The sequence below is a fragment of the Trichomycterus rosablanca genome, chromosome 3 (assembly GCF_030014385.1).
Source record: "Trichomycterus rosablanca isolate fTriRos1 chromosome 3, fTriRos1.hap1, whole genome shotgun sequence".
NCBI lineage: Eukaryota > Metazoa > Chordata > Actinopteri > Siluriformes > Trichomycteridae > Trichomycterus > Trichomycterus rosablanca.
Window position 1 is genome coordinate 2,566,572 of NC_085990.1, and position 26,513 is coordinate 2,593,084.

The 26,513-nt window shown below is 38.6% G+C and overlaps 2 protein-coding genes and 3 non-coding genes across 5 annotated transcripts in view; all 5 read left to right on the forward strand.

Annotated features, from left to right (window-relative positions):
• The window catches only part of npr1b (natriuretic peptide receptor 1b), a 48,378-nt gene extending 36,229 nt beyond the window's left edge, over window positions 1–12,149 (forward strand). Inside the window, exons 13-21 of the mRNA XM_062991559.1 lie at window positions 377–536; window positions 2,725–2,880; window positions 6,657–6,825; window positions 7,263–7,409; window positions 8,336–8,459; window positions 8,736–8,804; window positions 9,682–9,856; window positions 10,952–11,050; window positions 11,692–12,149. Coding sequence (XP_062847629.1) covers window positions 377–536; window positions 2,725–2,880; window positions 6,657–6,825; window positions 7,263–7,409; window positions 8,336–8,459; window positions 8,736–8,804; window positions 9,682–9,856; window positions 10,952–11,050; window positions 11,692–11,840 — 1,248 coding nt within the window. The 3' untranslated portion in view covers window positions 11,841–12,149. The remainder of the gene's footprint in view (window positions 1–376; window positions 537–2,724; window positions 2,881–6,656; window positions 6,826–7,262; window positions 7,410–8,335; window positions 8,460–8,735; window positions 8,805–9,681; window positions 9,857–10,951; window positions 11,051–11,691) is intronic.
• A 2,489-nt stretch (window positions 12,150–14,638) lies between these two features.
• trnaq-uug (transfer RNA glutamine (anticodon UUG)) lies at window positions 14,639–14,710 on the forward strand. The gene has a single exon. It is a non-coding gene; the product is annotated as a tRNA-Gln (tRNA).
• Window positions 14,711–16,279: 1,569 nt separating this feature from the next.
• trnaq-cug (transfer RNA glutamine (anticodon CUG)) lies at window positions 16,280–16,351 on the forward strand. Its single transcript has one exon. It is a non-coding gene; the product is annotated as a tRNA-Gln (tRNA).
• A 673-nt stretch (window positions 16,352–17,024) lies between these two features.
• On the forward strand, window positions 17,025–17,096 carry trnaq-cug (transfer RNA glutamine (anticodon CUG)). The gene has a single exon. It is a non-coding gene; the product is annotated as a tRNA-Gln (tRNA).
• A 510-nt stretch (window positions 17,097–17,606) lies between these two features.
• gon4lb (gon-4 like b) overlaps window positions 17,607–26,513 on the forward strand; it is a 32,096-nt gene continuing 23,189 nt past the window's right edge. Inside the window, 10 exon segments of the mRNA XM_062992423.1 lie at window positions 17,607–17,683; window positions 20,666–20,877; window positions 21,047–21,142; window positions 21,235–21,464; window positions 21,559–21,633; window positions 23,568–23,618; window positions 23,720–23,770; window positions 23,873–23,971; window positions 24,063–24,185; window positions 24,304–24,480. Coding sequence (XP_062848493.1) covers window positions 20,673–20,877; window positions 21,047–21,142; window positions 21,235–21,464; window positions 21,559–21,633; window positions 23,568–23,618; window positions 23,720–23,770; window positions 23,873–23,971; window positions 24,063–24,185; window positions 24,304–24,480 — 1,107 coding nt within the window. The 5' untranslated portion in view covers window positions 17,607–17,683; window positions 20,666–20,672.

The window sequence follows — 26,513 nt, forward strand, 5'->3', positions numbered from 1 at the left end:
AAATATTAGTGATGGTGCTGATTAGCTAAAAGCTACTGATGGCCTGGTATATGACAAATCGTTAATAATCAGCATGAATAGAGAGGTGAATACGCTAGCCCACTAATGCTGAGATCTGGGGGTCCAGGGTTTGAGGTCGGGCATCTGCATAGACTTGAGAGGCTAATAGGGGGGTGGGATGGCCGAAACTGCGTAGCTATTGGGATGCGGATTTATTAGTGCGCTCTCAGTGCAGGTCCCAAGCCTGGATAGGAGTAGGAAAGGCATCCGGCATAAAAACTGTCCAAGATCCGCTGTGGCGACTCCAGTATACAGGATGGTATTGGTAACACCATTCTTACACCCTCCATAATCCTTTTTTGCTTTTTTTTGACAGGGTATGACCTTCCTTCATAACAGTGTGATCGTCTCCCACGGCAATCTGAAATCTACCAACTGTGTGGTGGACAACCGCTTCGTGCTAAAGATCACCGACTACGGGCTGTCCAGCTTCAGGACCGAAAACGACAACGAGGACGCTCACTCCTACAACGCACGTGAGTCTCCGACCGCTCGTCCCTCACGCCGGGGATTCTGTACGCCGCCGTCGGTTCCGCTGGGCTGCTTTTGGGGAGAAATTCTGTCCCTCATAAGTGCCATTTCCATCCCCAGGACATTATATGTATAAATGAATATAAAAATTAACTTTAAGATGTATTTTTTAATTGAGCAATTGAGCACATTGATATAATTGCTAAATTTATATAATTTAAAACGTTTATAAAAACTCCCTATAAGACTGAATAAACATTATTATTGTTTATTTACGCCCGCCCCCCCCCCCCCCCCCAACACGACACTTTAGAATGAAATATAAGAGTAAAATCTGTCAGAAATCCTTTTTTTCTGCACTGTTCGGTGACTCCAGATCACATTTATGTTTTTAATCTTTATTTTCCATCAGAAATGTAGAATAATGTGGTTAAAATCCCCTCAGTCCTGTTACCCTCACATATTCATCCTTCTGATCATAAACATGTAAATATTCTCATCAATCAGCTCACAGGAAGAGCATTAGTAGGTAGCATTAGTAGGTTCTCCCTTTTCCCCTGTATGTTTGATAATATTGTAACTCTAAGAAGATTCATCCACGTTCATTCCTGTTACACACATTTATTCTGTATTTTAAAAAGAACATGTTGTGATAAATCACTAGACTGTGCCCGGTGTTCTCATGCTTTAGCATGTTCTCCATGCTGCTGTATTTCATGTATTTACTACAGTAATTTTAGGTTAAAAACTCAGTCCTGTTACTTTCAGTCCTGTTACTCATATACAATCAGGGGCGGCACGGTGGTTAAGTGGGTAGCGCCGTCGTCTCACAGCAAGTAGGTCCTGGGTTCGAGTCAAGTCCGAGTCAAGTCACGAGTCAATATAATAAACACAAAACATATATTGTAAATGTAGCGTAGAAATAAACAAATAATCTGTAAGTTCAGATAAAAACAACAACGGATTAGCGACTGTATTTTGCCGTTGTACTTCGTGCCTTTACTTTCCTAGGTACCAGTTAAAAGCTTCAACTGATACGTTTTGTTTTCATTGCAAATCACGGCACAGCGGCCAAAATCCAAAACACAGCAAAAAAATTCATAACCACTGCGTACCTTAGCTTCTGTTCTTCCAGATGCTATTACATTTATAAGCGTGCGTCCCATTAGGAACAGAATCCGTTATTTTGTAAATGTGCTTATAATTAAAAACCTCCAAACTTTTCCCGGTCGTGAAGTAAAACAGGAAGTCGTTAGAAAGCCGATCGAGCGTTTCATTACCACGTCATCTGTGTGACGCAAACTGAATAAATGCAAATAACAGCATTTCTTACTAACAATTACAATTTGTATTTGTCAGCGACGCTTCATCACTACGCCGGAAGCTGGCTGGAACATTTACCTGTTGCGTGCATTGCGGGTTAAGACGGCCGGAGCGTTATTATTATTAGAGAGCAGAAAATGACACAATTAGAATGATGTTGGATCATATATATATATATATATATATATATACAGTGTATATATATATATATAATTGTCACGTACTAATGTTGCTGACTTTTGTTGGACACAAGTCATTTTATGCGAGTCACAAGTCGAGTCCGAGTCTTTTGAAACGAGTCCGAGTCGAGTCTGAAGTCGCTGTGTGTGCGACTTACGTGCGACTCGGACTCGAGTCCCCGTCTCTGGTGTGTGTTACTAGATTCAGTGTTAAACATTTCATCAAGTAACTACACACAAATGACACCCGTTTGGTGAAATGTCCCTTATAAAGATGTGAGGCGGGTCAGTGAAAGATGAAGGAACGAATCAAATCAAAGAATTAGAATTTAAGGAGTAATGATTCGTGGGAAGACATGGCAATAGGCAAGTACAAGGGACAGTGGTAGCCTAGTGGGTAGAGCTGTGGGTTACCAGATACACCTGATGAACCTGATCAGTTATTAAAGACTGATGAATGTTCTAGGGTTTATTTTTATGCTCTTGGGAAGATTCCTGCACTGAGAACACTGCACTGAACATCAAACCCTATTGAAATAAATAGACTAATTCTGACCACTTGCTAAAATCTAATCATACGTCCATTACTGTGATTAATTTCATCTGTTTAATGTGTGTGATCTGGTTTTAGAGCAGAAAGACCCTGTGATTATTGAGAAGAGCACCGGCGTGTTGTTTGTTCTGTGTGTAGGAAAGTTGTGGATGGCCCCGGAGCTGTTGAGAATGGGCGGCCCCCCCGCGGCCGGCACACAGAAAGGGGACGTGTACAGCTTCGGCATCATCCTGCAGGAGGTGGCTCTGCGCAGAGGGGTCTTCTACATGGAGGGAGACGCGCTCAGCCCTAAAGGTCAGACAGAATGTAATTACAGCACCAACAAGTGGAGTCGAGAAACAGAAGTGCAGACGGGTGTACACCATACAATCCAGCCAATTAACATTTCAGTGTGTTTCGTGACATGTATTAACATACTGGACGGCTACGGTTCCGGGTGTTTCCAGAAATCTACAAACACAATTTTCAGAAAAGTTGGGACATTCTGTAAAATGCAATAAAAACAAGAATCTGTGGTTTGTTAATAAACAAAACAAAATTTTATTTGATCCTTGCAACACATTTAAAACAACAACAAAATAAGATAGTGAAGTTACACCTCTTCAACAGTTGAATAGAAAAAGATCCACCAAGGGTTCAGTCTTTGCGAGCAATGATGGGTTGTCACTAACCACAAATAAACTGGCTTTCACCATCTACTGTACAAAATATAGTGAAAACGTTCAGCAAATCCGGAGGAACCTCCATCCATTTTGGGAGTACTTCGGAAAACCGCTGTCACTTAATACAGTCAACCGCTGTGTATAAAATATGTAAATGCAAACTGAAACTTTATTATGCAAAGAGAAAGCCTAGTTACCTAGTTCTCTAGGCATAAACTCATCTCAGATGGACCTACAGACAGCAGTAATGTGTGCTGTGGTCAGATGAGTCCACGTTTCAGCTTGTTTTCTGGACCAAAGGACGTCAAGTTCTCCAGGATAAAAGCTAAAAAGGCCATCCAGACTTTTATCAGCGTAAGGTATAAAAGCCTGACCTACATTTGTAGAAAATTCCAACAACGTTTGGACAGGAGAAAGAATACTTGTTTTTTTTATATTATATTATGTGTTTTTGGCTGCAGCAATGATCTGTAATTGTTTGGGAACTTTTGGAGTTGTGTGAATGCATGTTGCCCATATTTGCTTAAATAACAGTTCAGCTCCTCACCAGTCTGGGGTCTCCACTATCATGTGTCGTACTTTATAATGTTCCACGTTCATTTAAATACCAGTAAAAGATCCAACTTTTTTAAGAGGTTCCTGTTGCAGCGAGAAGACAGAATTGGGTTCGGATTTTTTAAAGAAAAGAGTCACAGTCATAAAATTACTCTTATGACCTGAATGATAGAATAAATAGAAGCTACGATACACAGCACAGCTACCTTAATGGTTGAATGTAAACCTAGAACATCCAGAGACGGTGAGAGGCTTCATGTTCTGTCTCAAATACCAAAATACTCGTCCATGTTTTGACCCCCTTCCCTGTGTCCACAGAATCGGTTGGGAGTTTAACAAACTCAGTTACCCGAGTCGTGATTTTAGCTGCTTTACACTTTGACATTTGGACGTTTTGACTAAGCGAGTGCTAACTGAATTGCCGTAGGATTGCTAGGACGCCTCATAGTGCAGATTAAGCAGTAAACGTGAGGCACTTGAATGCTGCATGAATGAAAATCGTTAAATCGTTAAACACAAACTTTAAATTATGAATTTCATAGCAAATTGCTTATTAGGTAAGAAAAGGCTCGTTTCACGGTCCATGACGTCATTTACAATTAATAATAACACACACACTGTGACACTAATGCACAATGATACACACCAGTACAGATACTCATCACAAAGACATTCTAATCAGATGTAGCCTGTTGTCCAAGAGACCTAAAATAATGAGGGTGTTTGATTTATGAAGGTCATTGTTCACTCCAGCACCCTCATTATACCCGGAGCAGATCTGATACCAATCCTCCTCCATCAGGCTGGCTGCAACACCGTGTGTGGACCGTAATAATGAGATTACAGGCAAAGAGACAGACATGAGATGTAAATATGACAGAAAGACTGAGTATGAAATTGGTAAAGAAATACAGGCTGGTTAAGAGAGTTTCACTGCTACTTCCTCTCCCATTAAATCCAGTTACATTTATAAATGTGTGAAAGCGCATTCGGGTTTGTCAAAGGAAGCAGGAATCGAGGGCGAATGAAATGAAAAGACACGTGGTGATAAAATGACACTATTCAAACATTTCATCCTGCCCTAATAACACTGAAAAAAGGATGTTGTTATTGTGTTCTTTAAAGAATATAAAACCGAATTAAATGAGACCGGAGGAGGACAATTAACGTCTCGATTTCTTGTATAGGACTGAACAGCAGGGTTCCAATAATAAAAATGTACAAACCCAGTTCCATAAAAGTTGGAACATTTTGTTCCACAATGCAGTAAAAAGATGAATCATGATTAAGATTTCTATATAAGCACCATATTCTCCGTTATTGCTCAGTACCAGACTTCAGCTGCTCAACAGTCTGCGGTCGCCGCTGTCTGATTCTCGTTTTCATGATGCATTGTGCATTTTTAGCAGGAAACAGATCTGGACTGCAGGCAGGTCAGCCAAGCACATGCACTCTGTATCTAGCTTTGAAGCTCTGCTCTTGTATCACTTGCAGGATGAGTCCTGGCATCATCTTGTTGAAATAACTATAGACATCACCCATCAAAGTGTGACTATGAGATGAATCTGCATTAGTGTGGAATAAGCGTCAGATCCAGGGTTACAGCTCCACATGTATCTGTGTTTATCTGGATTTTCCTCCCTGTTTCACTTTTAAACTTGTGTTACAGCTCGAGGTTCTGAGAAACGCTGAGAATCAGAATCAGCTTCTCCCAGAGTCTAAAACGTTTCTGGTTCAAAATAAAGCTTAACGTGGTTTAACGAGGAGCACTAAACTTCTCTTCATTATTACTGCATACATATCTACATAAGTTCCTCTACTAATCAAATTCCTCACTCGCTGTTTTAGTACAATAAGTCACGTTAAGCTTTGTTCAGACGGCCTGAGTCGCTTTTACGGCCTCATATCAAACAGTTCGTCTCACTGGAGGAGCTTTGGAAAGGTCAGCGGCAAACTGGGTCCAAGTTCAATCAGGTGGCACAAAAATCGGATACAACGGCAACACCGGCACAAAAGTGGTTTCGCTGCTTCTCATGTACATGCATCTCCACAGTCCAGACCTGAATATTATACAGAGAAATAAATAATTCAGCGTACTTCACGCGGAGATGACGTTCGCCTGGCTTCGGCAATCAATGTGACGTAATTGCGGGAAAGCGAACAACCCCAGGCGTCGCGCAGAGGCTTCGCTCGCCTTGTCGCGCACGTGGAAGCTGGGTCAACTCCGCGCACGAGGACGCTCCACGACAAGCCTGTGATTGGTCGGTAAAAAAAAGAGGCGTGGCATGAAAACAAACATGGATTTTGAGCAGCGTCTCAACTGTGATCATCGGCTGCGTCCGAAATCGCTACTTTCATACTGAACAGTACGCAGGAGCGGGTAGTGTGTCCGAATACATAGTATACATTAAACAGTATACCAAAAGTACTGAAAGAGCTTCTGTACGTATGCAGAGACCTTAAATCTAAAGAAGAACTCTGGGAGGTGCTGAAAAAAAAAGCCTGGTATTAAATCCCAGAAGATTACTTCCCAAAAGTTCACAATGTTCTTAGTGCCCAGGGATGTCCCAAAAAATACTGACTTTTGCCTGTATTCATTGTGTTCTGAAAATTGTGTTTTTTTTAAATATAGATGGTCACTAATAATACGTAAGTAGTAGTATATAATCTACTATAAGTGAATCGTATTCCTGGGAACAGGACCTGGGCGGTCGTTTTGTTCTTTTCTCTTCCATTGTGGGAGAAAAGCCAGTTATTATTTTTGTCCATTTAAATATCACCAGTACAGAGAGGCAGGAAACGAGGGGTAATGGGGTTATTTTGACTCTGCTTTCTGTCTGCCTGTGTGTGTAGAGATAGTGAACCGCGTGGCCCTGGGCGAATGGCCGTACCTGCGCCCGGCTGTTAACCCTCAGGCTCACAGCGAGGAGCTGGGGCTGCTGATGGAGCGCTGCTGGGCTGAGGAACCTTCAGAGAGGCCGGAGTTCAGCCATATCAAAGTCCTGCTGCGCAAACAGAACAGGTGATGCTTTCATTCGCTCCTACAACAGGCTCATTGTCCTACAAAGTATTCAGACCCCTCGACTTTTTGCACAGTATTGGTTGTTACAGTAAAATTTGCATTGTTAGCCATCAATCTTTACTAATTACATATAACGATGATGTAAAATCGTTAATTAAAACTTTTAAAATGAAGGATCTTATTCACAAAAGTAATTACACACTTAATTCAATACTTTGTAGACGCCCCTTGCCAGCAATTATAAATGTAAGTCTCTTGTATACGTCTCTTAAGTTTTGCATACCTGGATTTGGGCGGTTTATCCCATTTTTAATAGCAAATTCTTTCAAACTGCTTTAGATTTTACTGTTAGCACATGTGAATGCCATCATCATTTTTTATATCTTTATATTGCTGTTTAAGGGAGCTTAAGTCTGTGATTTGATGTGCCGTTGTAGGGAGCACAGCCGGGACATCCTGGACAACCTGCTCTCTCGGATGGAGCAGTACGCTAACAATCTGGAGGAGCTGGTGGAGGAAAGGACCCAGGCTTACCTGGAGGAGAAACGCAAGGCCGAAGCGCTTCTTTATCAGATACTGCCACAGTTAGTCCACATATGATATATCACACACTCAGAATTTTGTTGTCTGTACGACTTACTTTACACAGTTTCAGAGGTCTGCTGAGTTCTATTAAAGTATGAGATACAAAATGCTAAAATCTTAAGTTTGTAGTTTCAACAGAACAGCTCTCTCTCTCTCTCTCTCTCTCTCTCTCTCTCTCTCTTTCTATCTCTCGCTTGTTATGCAACATGCAGTGATTTAATAATGTTAGAATTTAGCAGTATAGTAGGACATTTTTTTTAAATCACTTCAAAATTACTCAGTCACATTGTCTTTCCTTTTTCTAATTAATTTATTAACATTAAATATATTAACCTTAAATAATAATAATAATAATGATTATGATAATAATGATTTATGATAAAGATGATGAGGATGGTGATAATGATAAAAATGAAATAAAATAAAATAATAATAAAAATAATAATAACAATGATGATTATGATGGTGTAAATAAAAATTATAATAAAAAATAATAGTAGTAATATAAATAAAAATGATAATTATGATTATGATGGTAATAAGGAGAGAAATGATAATAATAATAAAAATAATAAAAATAATAATAACTATGATGATGATGGTAATAATAATTATAACAACAATAATAATAATGATAAAAATAATGATAAAAATAAAAATAATAACTATGATGATGGTGATAATAATAATAATAATAACAATAATGATAATAATAATAATAATAATAATAATAATAAAGCCTAGTACATGCTTTATGTTATCAACACTGTGTTAACAAAATAATGGCCTCTGTGTAGGATGTGTGTTGGTATCACATTGCACCGTTCATCAGTGCACATCCGGCTACAAAATGTTGTCTTGAGGCAATAACAGTTACAGTTAAATGTGTGTTTGTTAAACGTTTATAATCTGTTTTCTCCTGCAGCTCAGTAGCAGAGCAGCTGAAGAGAGGAGAGACGGTTCAGGCCGAGGCCTTCGACTCCGTCACCATCTACTTCAGCGACATCGTAGGTTTTACCGCGTTATCCGCTGAGAGCACGCCGATGCAGGTAAACCACACGCGTTATTACACCCACAGTGCTACTGTGTTCAATAATCAGGGTTTTAAAACATCCTGATGGTTTAGTTTTTGTGTTGTTGTAATAATGTTGGTCTACAGTGTAAATACTGGAAAAATTACAGACAATCCTGATCATTATAGTGTCTTATTATTATTACTCAGTTATTTCCCATGTTGCACCGTGTCGCCAGAGCAGCTTGTGTTTCATCTGGGGCATAAAAAGCAGTAAATAAATGTAATGTAAATGTACATTGTTGTTTTATAGGTTGTGACCCTCCTCAACGACCTCTACACTTGTTTTGACGCTATTATTGACAACTTTGACGTTTACAAGGTAACCCTAAAACTCCAAATCAGTTTTTATTGTCACTGTATGTCACTGTATGGCCAAAAGTATTTGGACACCTGACCATAGGCTTGTTGAACATCCAAAACACTGACTCACTCACTTTCTTAACCGCTTATCCGATCAGGGTCGTGGGGGGGTACTGGAGCCTATCCCAGCTTTTCAATGGGCGCAAGGCACACAATAACACCCTGCACAGGGTGCCAGTCCATCGCAGGGCCGACACACACACACACACACACACACACACACACACCCATTCGGCAATTCAGTGTCTCCAATTAACCTGACTGCCTGTCTTTGGACTGTGGGAGGAAACCGGAGCTCCCGGAGGAAACCCATGCAGACACGGGGAGAACATGCAAACTCTACACAGAAAGGACCCGGACCGCCCCACCTGGGGATCGAACCCAGGACCTTCTTGCTGTGAGGCGACAGGCTACCCACCGAGCCACCGTGCCGCCCACATCCAAATCAAATATCAAAAACCAAAGGTAGTAAAACAGTGACGTCCGTGTGATCTTTTCGGCTAGAACAACAGCTGAAAGTAAATCTGTGTATGGGAATTTGTGCCCATTCAGTTAAAAGGGCATTTGTATGGCTGGGCACTGATTGTGGTCAAGAGTGTTCCAGTTCATCCAGTTCAAAGCTGTTGAGTGGGGCTAAGGTCACGGCTTCATGCAAGAAAAGAAAAGGAAGGGGCCTTCCCTAAACTGTTGTTGCAATATTGGAAGCATATCTTTTCCTTTATATAATTGATTTATTGCAGAGTCGTGTTCACCAGCCAGTTATTCCTTCCTGTTATGACTACACCGTCTCCTTCACATGTTGTACTCCGTACCTCCTTCTGTTTGGTTTCTGTTAGGTGGAGACGATTGGCGACGCCTACATGGTCGTGTCCGGCCTGCCGGTGCGTAATGGGAAGCAACACGTGTGTGAAATTGCCCGCATGTCCCTCGCCCTTCTAGAAGCTGTCAAAACGTTCAAGATCCGCCACCGACCAGACCAGCAACTGAAACTGCGCATCGGCATCCACAGCGGTGAGCTGGGCGCTAGCACCGAACACGACTGAACACAAGTTCTACAGCTGATGTTGATTTTCAGTGATTTTAAGATTGCAAAATGATAAAGGACTGATTTATCTATATTATCCCCAACACAGAGAGTCCTTTGGTCTGACAAATCAAAATGTTAACTTATTTAGAATCTTCTAAACGTTGGATTAGCTTAAATTTCTTCACAGTGATGTTAAATACTTGCAGCCATTGCAGCTCAATGTAGAGCTACCACTTATAAAATTGGGGGTGATATGGGTGTTGGATAACTTTGTTTCCTAGATAGACAGATGTGTTACACTTTTATTTAAGTTTACTTAGTGTAATACCATGTTTTGTTTGATGATCTAAAATCATGCCGTGTGACAAATGCAGGAACAGTAAAATGAATAACAGGGACGATTATTCTGAGGTTAAATATTATTTAATTATATATTAAAATATTCAACAGTTATAAAAAATTTAATAATAACAAATAAAAAATAAATTATATATATTAAAATATTCAACAGTAATAAAAAATTAAATAATACAAAATAATAATAACTAATTACATTATAATTAATAAATAATAGTAACAATAAATGATTAAGAAATAAATATTATATAATACTGAACAAAGTTGAATATTATATGATTACATATTAAAATAATAAATATGAATAATCAATAAAATAATAATAAAATAAGTACTAAATAATACAAAATATACAATTAAATAACAAATGTTAAATATTAGATTACTTTTAACATTTAAGTTAAATATTATATTATTACATATTGTTTATTAAAATATTAAAGAATATAAATCATTAAATAATACATAAATAATTGTTAAAAATAATGCATAATTAAATAATACTAAATAGTCGTTGACAATAATAAATAATTATACAATAATAATTAAATACTAATAATTAAACAATAATTACTAATAGATGTTAAATACAATATCATTTGTAAATGATGTGTTGTACCTTTACTCTGATCTGAAATCTGTACGGTTATTTGTACAGAACCATGAATGTAACATGCTAAATTAATTCTCTGCTAAATAAATGTTCTTGTGTGTGGTTTCAGGACCTGTATGTGCTGGTGTTGTGGGGTTAAAGATGCCTCGATACTGTTTATTTGGAGACACGGTGAACACGTCATCACGCATGGAGTCGAACGGCATGCGTAAGTTATTTACTGCAGTAAATCTCACCATCAGTGTTCAGCAGCAAATAAAATAAAGACTATAAAAGATTATAAAAGCTGGTTGTTATTAAATCAGCTTAACAAAAACTCATAGATGTACAAACCCAATTACAAAGAAGTTTGGACAGCAGGTAAAATTTTAATTTAAAATACTGTATGCTGTCGTTTACAAAGAAATGATGCATTTATTGATTTTATTAAATAAATATTCTAATTCTTGATTTGACGCATGCAACACATTTAAAAAAAATTGGGACAGGGCAAATTAAGACCGGAAATGCTGTGAAATGTTAAACATATGCTACACCATATGGAATATAAGTTTATCTAGAAACACTGGGTGCAAAGCAAGTTGCCAGTCCAGCTCTGGGCATCATGCACTACCCTGATTTACACCAAGGGGCAATTAAGCACAGCCAGTTCACATACTGGCATGTTTTGGGGGGGTGTTACACAGGAAGAACACTGCACCTTCTTAACAGACAGTGACCACAGACAAAAATCAGACCTGGACTCTTGAGCAGTGCAAAATACCCACCCATACTACCCACCGTACCACAGTGCCACCCTTACAACAAGTATGTATGACAGTTTAGTATTGATTTGTTTTGTCCCGGCAGCCCTGAAGATCCACGTATCGTCGGCCACGTATGACGTCCTGCAGGATTTCAACTGTTTCCAGCTCGAGCTGAGAGGAGACGTGGAGATGAAGGGCAAAGGCAAAATGAGGACCTACTGGCTGCTGGGAGAGACCAGGAGCAGCGAGTGAATTGACTGCAGTCGTGCACCATCACCACTGCTGCCTGGACTTCTGCGCTCGTTTCTATACGCGATGTCGTTAGAGTTGAACTCCGGCGTTTGTACTGATGGACAAACTGAGCTGATGGACACTGTGACCACCACTGTTTGAAATACCTGGGTACCAGGTGGCCATACACACATATGTGTGCTATATGAACTAAAGTATGTTCCCCCCTGCTAACAGAAAAAAATATATCATATAAAATAAATCACATGCTTTCCACTTTGTAGCAGAAGTTGACTATGCTCCTGTGAGACAAAGCCATAATCACCATATAGAAGCACTGTAGTTCTACAATCACAGACTGTAGTCCATCTGTTTCTCTACAGACTTTGTAAGCCCCCTTTCACCCTGTTCTTCAATGGTCAGGACCCCCACAGGACCACCACAGAGCAGGTATTATTTAGGTGGTGGATGATTCTCAGCACTGCAGTGACACTGACATGGTGGTGGTGTGTTAGTGTGTGTTATGATATTGGATATTTTTTTGTTTGGTGGACTACTCTCAGTCCAGCAGTGACACTGAGGTGTTTAAAAACTCCATCAGCGCTGCTGTGTCTGATCCACTTATACCAGCACAACACACACTAACACACCAGCACCATGTCAGTGTCACTGCAGTGCTCAGAATCATCCACCACCTAAATAATACCTCTGTGGTGGTCCTGTGGGGGTCCTGACCATTGAAGAACAGCATGAAAGGGGGTAACAAAGCATGTAGAGAAACAGATAAACTACAGTCAGTAATTGTAGAACTACAAAGTGCTTCTATATGGTAAGTGGAACTGATAAAATGGACAGTGAGTGTAGAAACAAGGAGGTGGTTTTAATGTTATGGCTGAGTTTTGAAATGTTGGGTCCTAACAGAGTCCATTAAAACTGTGAGGATTTAGAGTTAATCCAGCGATTTCACTCAACATTGACCTTCTTCAACTTTGTAAACTGAAAATAATCATTTTGAACTGCAATACGTTTTATTGCTCTTGAATTTATACATAAAATCCAATTTGTAAGACGTCCTTGAACAGTGGTTCAACATCCAGAAGCTTTTGCTAGCAGAATAAACCTTTGCTCCTGTTTGTCAGTAAAGATTTCTCATTACATTTTTATTCACAGTTTGGGTTGTACGATCTGTATCTCAAAAGTGTTGGCGTTTAAATGAAATGAACTCTGGCCTCGTTTTTGTAAGAAACGCCAGCTATGACAAAGTATCACGATGGAAACGATGAAAAGCATAGCTGTGTGTTTACTCTCACATGGACATTTTTCTGACGATGCTCGGCGTACCGTGGCACAGTGAGCAGACATGCCGTTGTGTACGTTTAAAATTCACATTGTCTGTCGTAAATGTGACTCTGCTTTGAGAGAAGGGTCGAGTACGTTTTTTATATTTACTGCTGAAATATCTGAAACACTTTTACTATGTCATACAAAATGTCATTTCTTTTATAGGAAGTAAAATGCTACCAAACTATGGATGTTTGAGTTATTTATTTGACTAATATTCTAATAATCTGAAGATAAAATCTATTCTAAATTAAAAGCTTCACATTCTACTAATCCTACAATTATTCTAAATGATTAAGCTTATATTTTTGTAAATGCATTTTTGCACTCTTATTAATAGCTGTAATGTTAACACTTAAAAGGTTAATTTTACCCTCTTAAGAAGAATAGTATTTGACTCAAAGTCCAGAAAGGTTTGATACTGGGTTTCTCTGATTACTTAAAGATACATATAAAAGTGTCTATTCCTTGTTTTTTAAAGATGTGCCAGGAAAATTATAAATATAAAGCAAGTCGTATAAATGATGTTGATACGCAAGGTAATTTTTTATTCTACATTCAAAAATCTGTTTACAAAAGTGAGTGTGTAAGGGGGGGGGGGGGTTGATAGGACTGGGTGGGAATAGGTCATGTATAAACTTTACAATGTAAAACTGGACCTCTAGTAGTTGGCTAAAGTTTGAACTGGCGAGATTTATTTTGCGTTTTCGCTTTATTTACGTATTAATGTTGATTGTGATGATCTACGGCACTCGCCTTTGGCTCGTGCCTGCGACCAAATCACAGCTGTGATGTTATTCGCGATAACACACTCCCTCTCGTGTTCTATTGCTTAAATATGTAATAGCTCAGTTGGTTAGAGCGTGGTGCTAATAACGCCAAGTTCGCGGGTTCGTTCCCCCGTACGGGCCTCAATCCCTTTTGGAGCTAATTGTGTAATTACTAACTTTTATGCTCGATTCTTCATCGTCAAACACTTCCTCTGTGGTTTAATGGTTAGAACTCTGGACTTTAAATCCAGCGATCAGAGGTCAAATCTCGGTGAAACCTGGCTTTATTTAACGAAAAACACCGTTGTCAATGCTGAGAAGAGAATAGTGTCTCACAAATGACTGCTCCATCCCAAAATATAATGGCAAATCCTTGTTTACAGTGGCATCTAAATCCTTGTTTCCAACATTTTCCAATAGTGGAACATTTTGTTGCAATTTTGAGAAGAGAATAGTGTCTCACAAATGACTGCTCCATCCCAAAATATGAAGACAAATGGCAAATCCTTGTATTCTGATACTTGATAGACAATGTTCAGCTTAAACTAGTTTTATTTACTGCTTTAAACTTTAAAATTACCTCCGAATTATATGAATCGCGTAGGTTTACAAAATCTGATATGTTGAAGTAAAGTCTGATGTTGGGTGGGCATTTTAGTTATTTATTATTTATTTTTTGTTATATATTATTTAGTCTTTGCAAGGCAGGGTTCCATGGTGTAATGGTTAGCACTCTGGACTTTGAATCCAGTGATCCGAGTTCAAATCTCGGTGGAACCTGGTTTTATTTAAGTAAAAACACTGTTATCAATGCTGAGAAGAGAATAGTGTTCCACATATGACTGCTCTATGCCAAATTAGAACACAAAAAGGCAAATTATTGTTTAGAGGGCCATCTACCGACCAACTTGGTCTTAAACTTAAGTCTGTGCAGTTTTCCAACAGTTGAACGAGTTTTCTTTTCGGATTTTCGGATAAGTAAAAACACTGTTGTCAATGCTGAGTAGAGAATAGTGTTTCTAAACAGTACATGACTGCTTCACCTCAGAGTCAGAGTCAGAGTCAGAGAGGTTTTATTGTCATTTCAGCTACATACAAGTACATATTGAAACGAAACCGCGTTCCTCTAGGATCACGGTGTAACACGGTACAAAAAGTGCAAGACAAAACAGTGTAAATACAAAACAGTGTAAGTACAACAATAAATACAAAAAATCCTATAATAAATAACTACAAAAGATATTCCTAATTATCCCTAATCTAAACAAGTCATTAGAAGACAGGACTAAAGACAAGTGTTAGTACATGATGGTGAATAGATGGTACAATGGTTCATGAGGTAGTGACATGTTGTACATTAGCCTAAAAAGTAAATAAGGTGCAAAAATACAAAAAGACTTTTCAATATTTGAATAAACAGTGAAATTGGCAAGTATCAAAATCACAACAAAGTATTTCACTGTTGGAAAACTGTGAAAACCTTAAATTATAAAGCCAAATGGCAAATCCTTGTTTACAGCGCCATCTACCGGCCAACTGGGTCCTAAACTCAACTCACTGCAGTTTTCCAACAGTGAAATACTTTGTTGTGATTTTGATACTTGGGTGGGATTGTACTTTATAAATCAGTGGCAATGTTCAACAAAAAAATCGTTTTATTTTCTGCCTAAACCTCTTGGTAAACCTTCAAGTTATATTAATGGACTAAAGTCCAAACTGACGTGTTTTGTTCTCGTTTCTTGTTTTATTTAAGTATTAAATGATTAAGTTGTCAAAATCAGCATGTTGTATGTTCCAATTCAGTTCCAATATGTACTGCAATATTGTTTACAGTTGTGCACAGCTCTACCCAAAGGGTGTTTCTTATGTTTGTTGTAAATAAATTTGTACTTTGCTTTAGCACAATGCTGTGAACATTTACCTCACTAAATACAGTAATGTGTAACTTAACTGTAGATTTCAAATGGTTGTGCTAATAGTGTATAGTGCTGTCTTGAGCATTTTCAGGTAGTGTCACCATGATCTGACTTTTTTGCATTGGAAAACACTTACAGAGTGAACTGTCATAATGAAAACATGACAAAGCCATTTGACTATCTTGTTCATAAACACTGGTGTCAGGACTTTTTATTTTGATGACACTGACACTTTCATTGACATGAATACTTGCTTTTGAGGAATGAACTCTCCATTTTGAGCAAGTGACACGCTCTTGCAGGTTATCAACTAGGTTTTGCAGTTTGTACTAATTGTTTTGAGAAATGCACTTACTGTTGTGCAAATGTAAAACTGTAAAGCCCGAAGTTGTGTGTATTTTTCTTTTTGGCTTTATTAGCCCTGTACCGTCAGGGTTCCATGGTGTAATGGTTAGCACTCTGGACTCTGAATCCAGCGATCCGAGTTCAAATCTCGGTGGGACCTGACTGCTTTTATTTGGGGGCCGGTGTGAGTTCCAAGGTTAGAAACATGAGCACTTTCAGGATGGTAGCATTAGGGCGCTTGTGCCGTGTAGACCGCGATTGTTTGTGATAGTAGCATCAACCAAGCAGATCACAATTCAGGAAGGGATATCAGTGCCAAAATACGAGCCATTTTGTTCAGTAGAACTTTATAAGCCAACAGCAGCAAGTAAACTTAAGAGTCACCTTAGATTACATGTTAACTTCCATCTATCCATCCAGCTTAAACACCATAAACACTACATACAAAACATGTGGAGCTAATGGTCTAATTATTAACCTTTGTGCTCAATCCTTCAATAAAAAACACTTTTTGACTTTGAATCCAGTGATCTGAGTTCAAATCTCGGTGGGACCTGGCTATATTTAGGTAAAAACGCTGTTATCAATGCTGAGAAGAGAATAGTGTTCCACTTATCAAATCCCACAAGTTAAATCATTGTTTACAGCGCCGTCTACCGGCCAACTGGGTTCTAAACTTAACTCAGTGCAACGTTTTGATACTTGGTAGGCAATGTTTAGCTAAGGTTACTGCCTAAAACTTCTAATTTTCTTCACTGTTGGCTTTGTTTTGTTTTAAATGGCTAATTATTAACTCTGGGGCTCAGTACTTTGTTAGGAAGCAGCCGTATTACGGTTCCATGGTGTAATGGTTAGCACTCTGGACTCTGAATCCAGCGATCCGAGTTCAAATCTCGGTGGGACCTGAGTAATTTTATTAGAAGAGTCACTTTAAATTACCTGTTAAAAGTTTAAGAATGTATTAAAATGATATTAGTATGTAATCCTAAAGGAAAATCTGGATTTTGACGGTAATTCAATTTATTGCAGATATTACATAAATAAGCACAACAGTTCTCTACAGTGTTATGAAATAGTTTAAAATAGTGCTCTGGACGCAATGCTGTAATTATAATATAGAATATGTTTGATATACTGATGTAAAAATAATAATACTAATATTGAACTCACTAGATTTTAGGATCCGTCAGTGTTCCCATCAGTTGTTGATATATGGCAGGAAGGTTTTAGAATGGCAGAACCCCACTTCCATCCTTGGATATTTTATCCCCCTAATGTTTAATTCCTGACTTGATTTAACTTTATTTAGTCAAAATAAATAAATAAATAAATAAATAAATAAATCGTTGCGGGCAGATGTGTACACTAGCCTACAGGGGGCGCTGTTGTTAAGGAACTGCATGTACACGCGCCAATCGGCTGTTTGTTATGGAGTCGGTTAATTCAGAAGCTATCTAGCTAACTACTGATGGCTATGAACACCAACTTAACGGTGAGCGGTGTATTAATTATAATAGATAAATAAATAAATGAATACATGGGTGAACAGCGTTTATATACTGATAAAGATAAAGATGACAGTTTGAACAAAGCTATAAGGTAGAACAGTGTAGCGAGCTAGCTGTTGTTTACTGTGCTGCTGTACATGTTAGCTGCTGAGCTAGGTTAGATTGAATGGCTTGAGTTGGATGGTAAATAGTTTACACTTTATTTTTTACCACATTTTACTGTCTAACCTCTTATTATATATGACTTTTGCATTGTAGCCTGTTAATTTGTGGTTGGTAGCAACACACAGGCTAATGCATATGCCAGTTTACATTGTAAGACATGTTGTCTATGGGATCTACACTGACATTTATCAGTTGTGCTCTAAATGTATTTTATATACATATACATAAAGGTAAAAGACACAGAAAGGTAATTCTATGCACAATGTGTAATGTACATGCATAATTGTGAATACTGGTGGACTTGGATGACACAACTAGAGTTGGAGATCTCACAGCTAACCCAGTCAGCTGTGGAAGGGATGGATCTATTATAATAATATTATAAAGCTGTTTATTGTTGGAATTGTTGGTTTTCCAAACTTATTTTTGCCAAAAACGAGAGAGGATACATGATACAGTGGGGAAAATAAGTATTTGATCCCCTATGAACAGTCTATAATTTTTATGGAAGGTTTATTTTAACAGAGAGAGACAGAATATCAACAAAAAATCCAGAAAAAAAACATTAAATAAAGGTTATAAATTAATTTGTATTTAATTAAGGGAAATAAGTATTTGATCCCCTACCAACCAGCAAGAATTCTGACCCCCACAGACCGGTTATGTGCCCATGAAGCACACAAATTAGTCCTGTCCCTGTATAAAAGACTCCCGTCACAGAATCAGTTTCTTCCGTTCAAATCTCTCGACCACCATGGGCAAGACCAAAGAGCTATCAAAGGACGTCAGGGACAAGATTGTAGACCTGCACAAGGCTGGAATGGGCTACAAGACCATCAGCAAGAAGCTTGGTGAGAAAGAGACCACTGTTGGTGCGATCATTCGAAAATGGAAGAAATACAAGATCACAGTCAATCGCCCTCACTCTGGAGCTCCATGCAAGATCTCACCTGGTGGGGTAAGAATGATTCTGAGAAAGGTGAGGTCAGTCCAGAATTACACGGGAGGAGCTCGTCAATGATCTCAAGGGAGCTGGGAGCAGAGAAATGCTGGATATGACCCCAAGAACACCATCCCCACCGGGCATTTCTCTGCCTCCAAACACGGCGAGTGGAGTTGATGCCAAAGAGCTCAATTTTGGTCTCATCTGACCATATCACATTCTCCCAAGCTTTCTCTGAATCATTCAGGTGTTCATTGGCAGACTTCAGACGGGCCTGTACATGAGCCTTCTTGAGCAAAGGGACTTTGCGGGCACTGCAGGATCTCAATCCATTACGGCGAAGTGTGTTACTAATGGTTTTCTTGGTGACTGTGCTCCCAGCTCCCTTGAGATCATTGACGAGCTCCTCCCGTGTAATTCTGGACTGACCTCACCTTTCTCAGAATCATTCTTACCCCACCAGGTGAGATCTTGCATGGAGCTCCAGAGTGAGGGTGATTGACTGTGATCTTGTATTTCTTCCATTTTCGAATGATCGCACCAACAGTGATCTCTTTCTCACCAAGCTTCTTGCTGATGGTCTTGTAGCCCATTCCAGCCTTGTGCAGGTCTACAATCTTGTCCCTGACATCCTTTGATAGCTCTTTGGTCTTGCCCATGGTGGTGGAGAGATTTGAACGGAAGAAACTGATTCTGTGACAGGAGTCTTTTATACAGGGACAGGACTAATTTGTGTGCCTCATGGGCACATAACCGGTCTGTGGGGGTCAGAATTCTTGCTGGTTGGTAGGGGATCAAATACTTATTTCCCTTAATTAAATACAAATTAATTTATAACCTTTGTTTAATGTTTTTTTTCTGGATTTTTTGTTGATATTCTGTCTCTCTCTGTTAAAATAAACCTTCCATAAAAATTATAGACTGTTCAAGTCTTTGTAAGGGGAAGTCTTTGTAATGTTCCAGAAAAGTTGGAACATTTTGTAAAATACAATGAAAAGAACGATCTGTGAGTTGTTTTTTTTACATCTTTATCTAACAGACAAGAATAGAAAGAAGGGATTTCTAATATTTTCACCGATCAACTTCATTGTATTCTCTAAACATAAACACATTTTAGAATTTGAAGCCTGCAGGACACTCAAGAAAGTGGGACAAATGCAGAATAAAGTGAAAAGTTGATAGAATTTGGAAGTTACAGTATTTTGTAATAATAGTCTTAATGTCTTAACTGCACTGACAGAGCTTTTACATTTCTATTCTCCTGCACATTGTCGTAAGTCTTCAGATAGTGTTCTTTTGTCTGATCCAAAATTCAGATTAGTGACCATTGTTGGCAGATCATTCAGCGTTTTGGCACCAGAACTATGGAATGCATTACCACGAACTGTTCGTCTCTGCTCTACATTTCAGTCAGTCAGTACTTCTGTCCTCCTCGTCTGTCACATTGTACCTTAATTTCACCCTAAAGTATACCGATTACACCGATAAACCAAACATTAGGACCAGCTTTGTAAATATGAATTTGTCCCACTAAGACATCTGAAGGTTTGCAGGTCCTACAGTGCATCCTGGAGCCATCACTTCTGGTAAACAGTGCTCATCTGCTTCGTCGTTCGCTTGATTCTGGAGAAAACAGGAGTTCTCAGACCAGTAGACCTTAATCCATTGGTCCAGTTTTCAGCTCTAATCCCGCCCTGATAAAGTCCACTAGTGGTCTCTAATATTAGGCCCCCACTGTGAAAACCTTTACATTGAATTAGATGTTATTTGTGTTATCTTAACCATGCCGTATTACTTTCAGATTATTGTAATGATTGAAACAAGCTCAGTCCATCATGTTCTTTTTGGATTCCCTCAGACGAGAGATGAAAGCAGGTGTGAAACGCAAGCTGGGCTCTCCAGAGCCTGCACATGTAAAGATGACCAAGAGGGAGATACGATCTCATGCTGGCAGCACACAGGAACTCAGTCCAGTGAAGAGGATTTCTACGTCCAGCACGAGAAGTAACCGGAACACGTCGTCTCCCAGGAGGCACTCGCCCAGATTTAAGAATCATGGGCAGGACGCAGGTGCGGCATAAAGAAGCTTGATTAAATACTCAGCACTGATGTTGGGCAGACACACAAATAAAGTGAACAGACAGCTGCATCATATTTTCATGTTTTCTAGTTGAACCAGACCCTGACCAGGATAGAAATAAGTAAATAAACGTTGCTCTTTTGTGTGCATGTGATGCAGAAAGAGGACATGACACTGTGCAGTACTCCAGCAGTCCCGATTCGTCTCGCTTTCCCCCCGAGGCGGACACAGAGCTGGGATTGGTCATCACACTGGGTCCGTCCTTTTTTTAGCTGCTTCGATTTCAAACTTCGTGCAAAAGCACACGAGCTGTTTAACTTATAAATTCTGTCGCTGCTTCTCCTCAGATGAAGACACAGTCGAGGAACCGGAGCGGCTGAGAAGGAAGAAGGAAGGAAAACTCAAGAACGAGACGCAAACGAATACGGATAAAACGATGCTAAGTGACGGGAGTTCTACTCAAGAGTCCAGTCTAGATGAGAACAGCGAGGAAGAGTTCAGACAGCTGGACCGAGATTTAGCCAAGAAGTCCAAACAGCACAACCTGACCTCGGTCCACGTGCGCAGCATAATTCACGTACGTCCTGCTGAGCTCAAGCTCAATCGTTCTGTTAGTGTTAGGATGATAAATAAAGGTGGAATCGCTGATCATCTGTGTGTTTTATCTGTAGGAGGTGATTACTAACGAACATGTAGTGGCGATGATGAAAGCAGCAATCCGGGAGACCCAGGACATGCCCATGTTTGTATGTGTTATTTATATTTCTTTATAATTTACTGTAAATCTGGTTATATCTGGCGGCTTCATAAATAAGCATCTGGATTAAATTTTACTCACATTTATTTACACAGATTTTTCAGCCCAGTTAAAACAGCAGTGTGAATGATTGGCAGGTCAGCGTAAAATTAGTTACCTTTTTTCCTGTGTTGAGATAAATAGAGAGAGAGAGAGAGACAGATGACAGACAGACGATAGATAGTCGGATAGACAGATAGCTAGATAGATGTACGGACAGGCGGACAGATAGATTAGTCTTTTTATTAATCCCAAAGGGAAAGTCAAGTATTACAGAAGCTCAAGGTATATTAGAAAAAAGTAAGTACGTATTACTGTATAATACTTGTAGGTAATAAATAATAATACATACTGTATATGTAATATGTGATATTTTTTAAGACACATCATATAGATAGATAGGTAGACAGACAGACAGGTACAAGGCAAGAAATGCAGTTGGCATAAACATCAGTAAACTAATACAGTGGAACCTCGATTTAACGGACTAAAGGAGGGGAGCACGGGTCTGTAAAATGCGAATGTCCGAAACGGCGAGGTTTTTTTCCCCGAGGGGTGCGAAAACATACAGTACAGGCCAAAAGTTTGGACACACCTTCTCATTCCTGTGGTTTTTCTTAATTTTTTTAAATTTTCTACATTGTAGATTAATACTAAAGACATCCAAACTATGAAGGAACACATATGGAATTATGTAGTAAACAAAAAAGTGTTAAACAAACCAGAATATGTTTTATATTTTAGATTCTTCAAAGTAGCCATCTTTTGCTTTAATGACAGATTTGCACACTCTTTGAAATTTTCTCAACCAGCTTTATTAGGTTTCCACCTGGAATGGTTTTCAATGAATGTTTGTGCCTTGTCTAGAGTGAATTTTTGGAATTTGTTGCTTTTTTAATGTGTTTGAGACCATCAGTTGGGTTGTGCAAAGGTAGAGTTGGTAAAATATAAAACATATTCTGGTTTGTTTAACACTTTTTGGTTCACTACATAATTCTTCATAGTTTGGATGTCTTCAGTATTAATCTACAACGTAGAAAATAAAAATAATCAAGAAAAAACATTGAAGAGAAGGTGTGTCCAAACTTTTGGCTGGTGTGTCCAAACTTTTGGCCTGTACTGTACGTTCCACAAAAGTGCCAATGCACTTCTGATCAACAATGTAAATAGATAAGTAAATATGTCACGTACAACGTGTAAATAAATAGAGAAATTAGTCTAGATCTGAAGCTCTGCTGGTGACTACCGGAGCAGCGCTGGTGCAGAACTAAGCACTAGAACCCTGAGAAAAAATAAAAGCCATCGCTCAACAGAGAGACGTGCACCAGCTAGAGTTAAATCCGAAATCCATTAAATCGAGGGTTCACTGTATATCTATGCTTGTATAATAATTATAACTATAGCTGTTTTCATATATGGTGTCTGGTGTATATACATAGCAATATATACATAATAATATGGGTATATGAATATCTTTTAATTAGATTCAGCTCACAATAATCTTTAAGATTGTCTCTGATAATAAACAGACAGCTTGGTCCGACATCTTGCCAGTGGATTTGTTTGACATATCAGTCTCCCCATGTCTGCGTCACTCTCAGTGTCAGTTTAATTTGATATCTATATGGTTCTAAAATCAAGACGTAAAACAAAGTGTCATAAAATACTTAAATGCTCATGAGAGAGTAGAAAACTGCGGTTGAAATTAGGCTCAGTGCAAAGCACCTGATATATTCTTGCTATTAGAACTATGGGATGATTAGTGGATTGCAGGCGACAATCGGAGGGGCATATTTAACAAAATAGAGCCATCAACCCTGCCCTCACCCAATGGGTTTTTGTGTGTGTAATAATGAAATCCGATATATGATTCTTTTAATACAGGAGCCCAAAATGACACGTTCAAAGCTCAAAGAGGTCGTTGAGAAAGGCGTGGTGAGTTTTATATCATTTTTTTTGTCTTTATTTTGACATTCTCTGGTTCGTTTGGTATATATGTAAGTTTGATCTAAATCTTGATGTGTTTTTTCTTGTAGGAAATTCCAAACTGGAACATTTCACCCATAAAGAAACCTACAGAATTAAAGGTATCATTGTAACTCGAGCATGGCCGTTCATTTTTCTGCATCTCCTAGATCTTAATAGGCTCTAAAGATGTATTCATTAAATTAAATTTTATTTGTATCAAGCCGCCTCAATTCGTCGACATTCCCCTTGAGGATGAGGAGGACTCTTCAGATGATGAGTACTATCCTGATGAGGATGAAGAAGATGAGACCGCCGAGGAGGTTCAAGTCTCACTTATTGAACACGATAATATTATCACGATGCTTTTTAGTGTTGAATTTCTAAAGGATTTGGTGGATTTGTCGCTCGCAGACCATCCTGGAGAGCGACATGGACAGCATCGCGTCATCGCCGCGCGTCAGTAGACGAGCTCGATCACGCACGCCGGTAGAGCTTTCCGAGTGCGATGAAGAAAAGAGCAACACTCCACAAACGGTAGTGGGTTTGTGTTAACCATCTTTAGATATTGTATTAATGTCAAATTTTATACTGGATGTTTCTGCAGTAGTGTTGAGTACCTGAGAAAGTTCTAAGTTTCTACTGTCTTTCTTAGAAAGCCAAACTTCTGAGGCACTTGAGAGTAGAAGCGGCACCTATGGGCCCCCCTGCTCCTCCCTCTCAGTCTCTTTGCTCCTTGCGCCCCCAGAGGGGTGTTGACCTGTTTATGGAGAAGTTGTATGCTGTGGATGAGGAGCTGGAGCTCAGCCTGCCTTGCTTGGAGCCCTACCAGGTGGAAATGCTCTTTCTCACACACACAAACACTCATTCATTCATATAGAGAATTTTAAACTGGTCTGATTATTATTCAGGTGGTCATTAGTTAGCAAATTATTTACTAATTATGGTCATTTTCCAGCTCTGTCCTAATGATGGCAACCAGTATGTAGGGCACTAAATAGTGTGCATAGGAGAAGTGTGTCTTTTGTGAATGAGACCTTAAGAAGCCTAAAGAGCCAAACAGAAGACAGAATGTTTTGGAGAAACGCTATCCACATAGTCTCTGGTAGTCAGACAGCACTCAGCAACAATAATAATAATAATAATAATAATAATACTGCACACGTGTCGGAGGGGGCATGTCAAACCTTGGGAGAAAAAGGGAGAAAATGCATATAGATATACAGACAGATAGACAGTTAGAACGATAGATATATAGGTAGACAGACAGACCGATAGATAGATAGACAGACCGATAGATAGATAGATAGATAGATGGATGGATGGATGGATGGATGGACGGACGGACGGACGGACGGACGGACAGAACGACGGATAGATGGATAGATAGATAGATAGATAGATAGATAGATAGATAGATAGATAGACAGACAGACAGACAGAACGATAGATAGATGGATAGATAGATAGATAGATAGATAGATAGATAGATAGATAGATAGATAGATAGATAGATAGATAGATGGATAGACGGATAGACAGACAGACAGAACGATAGATAGATGGATAGATAGATAGATAGATAGATAGATAGATAGATAGATAGATAGATAGATAGATAGATAGATAGATAGATAGATAGATAGACAGACAGAACGATAGATAGATGGATAGATAGATAGATAGATAGATAGATAGATAGATAGATAGATAGATAGATAGATAGATAGATAGATAGATAGATAGATAGATAGATAGATAGACAGACAGACAGACAGAACGATAGATAGATGGATAGATAGATGGATAGATAGATGGATAGATAGATAGATAGATAGATAGATAGATAGATAGATAGATAGATAGATAGATAGATAGATAGATAAAGACAGACAGAATGGTAGATAGATAGACAGTTAGAACGATAGATAGATAGATAGATAGATAGATAGATAGATAGATAGATAGATAGATAGATAGATAGATAGATAGATAGATAGATAGATAGATAGACAGACAGACAGACAGAACGATAGATAGATGGATAGATAGATAGATAGATAGATAGATAGATAGATAGATAGATAGATAGATAGATAGATAGATAGATAGATAGATAGACAGACAGACAGACAGAACGATAGATAGATGGATAGATAGATGGATAGATAGATAGATAGATAGATAGATAGATAGATAGATAGATAGATAGATAGATAGATAGATAAAGACAGACAGAATGGTAGATAGATAGACAGTTAGAACGATAGATAGATAGATAGATAGATAGATAGATAGATAGATAGATAGATAGATAGATAGATAGATAGATAGACAGACAGAACGATAGATAGATGGATAGATAGATGGATAGATAGATAGATAGATAGATAGATAGATAGATAGATAGATAGATAGATAGATAGATAGATAGATAGATAGACAAAGACAGACAGACAGATAAGTAGATAGACAGACAGACAGACAGACAGACAGACAGACAGACAGACAGACAGAACGGTAGATAGATAGATAGATAGATAGATAGATAGATAGATAGATAGATAGATAGATAGATAGACAAAGACAGACAGATAAGTAGACAGACAGACAGACAGACAGATAGAACGGTAGACAGACAGACAGACAGACAGACAGACAGACAGACAGAACGGTAGATAGATAGATAGATAGATAGATAGATAGATAGATAGACAGATAGATAGACAGACAGACAGACAGACAGACAGACAGAACGATAGATAGATGGATAGATAGATAGATAGATAGATAGATGGATAGATAGATAGATAGATAGATAGATAGATAGATAGATAGATAGATAGATAGATAGATAGATAGATA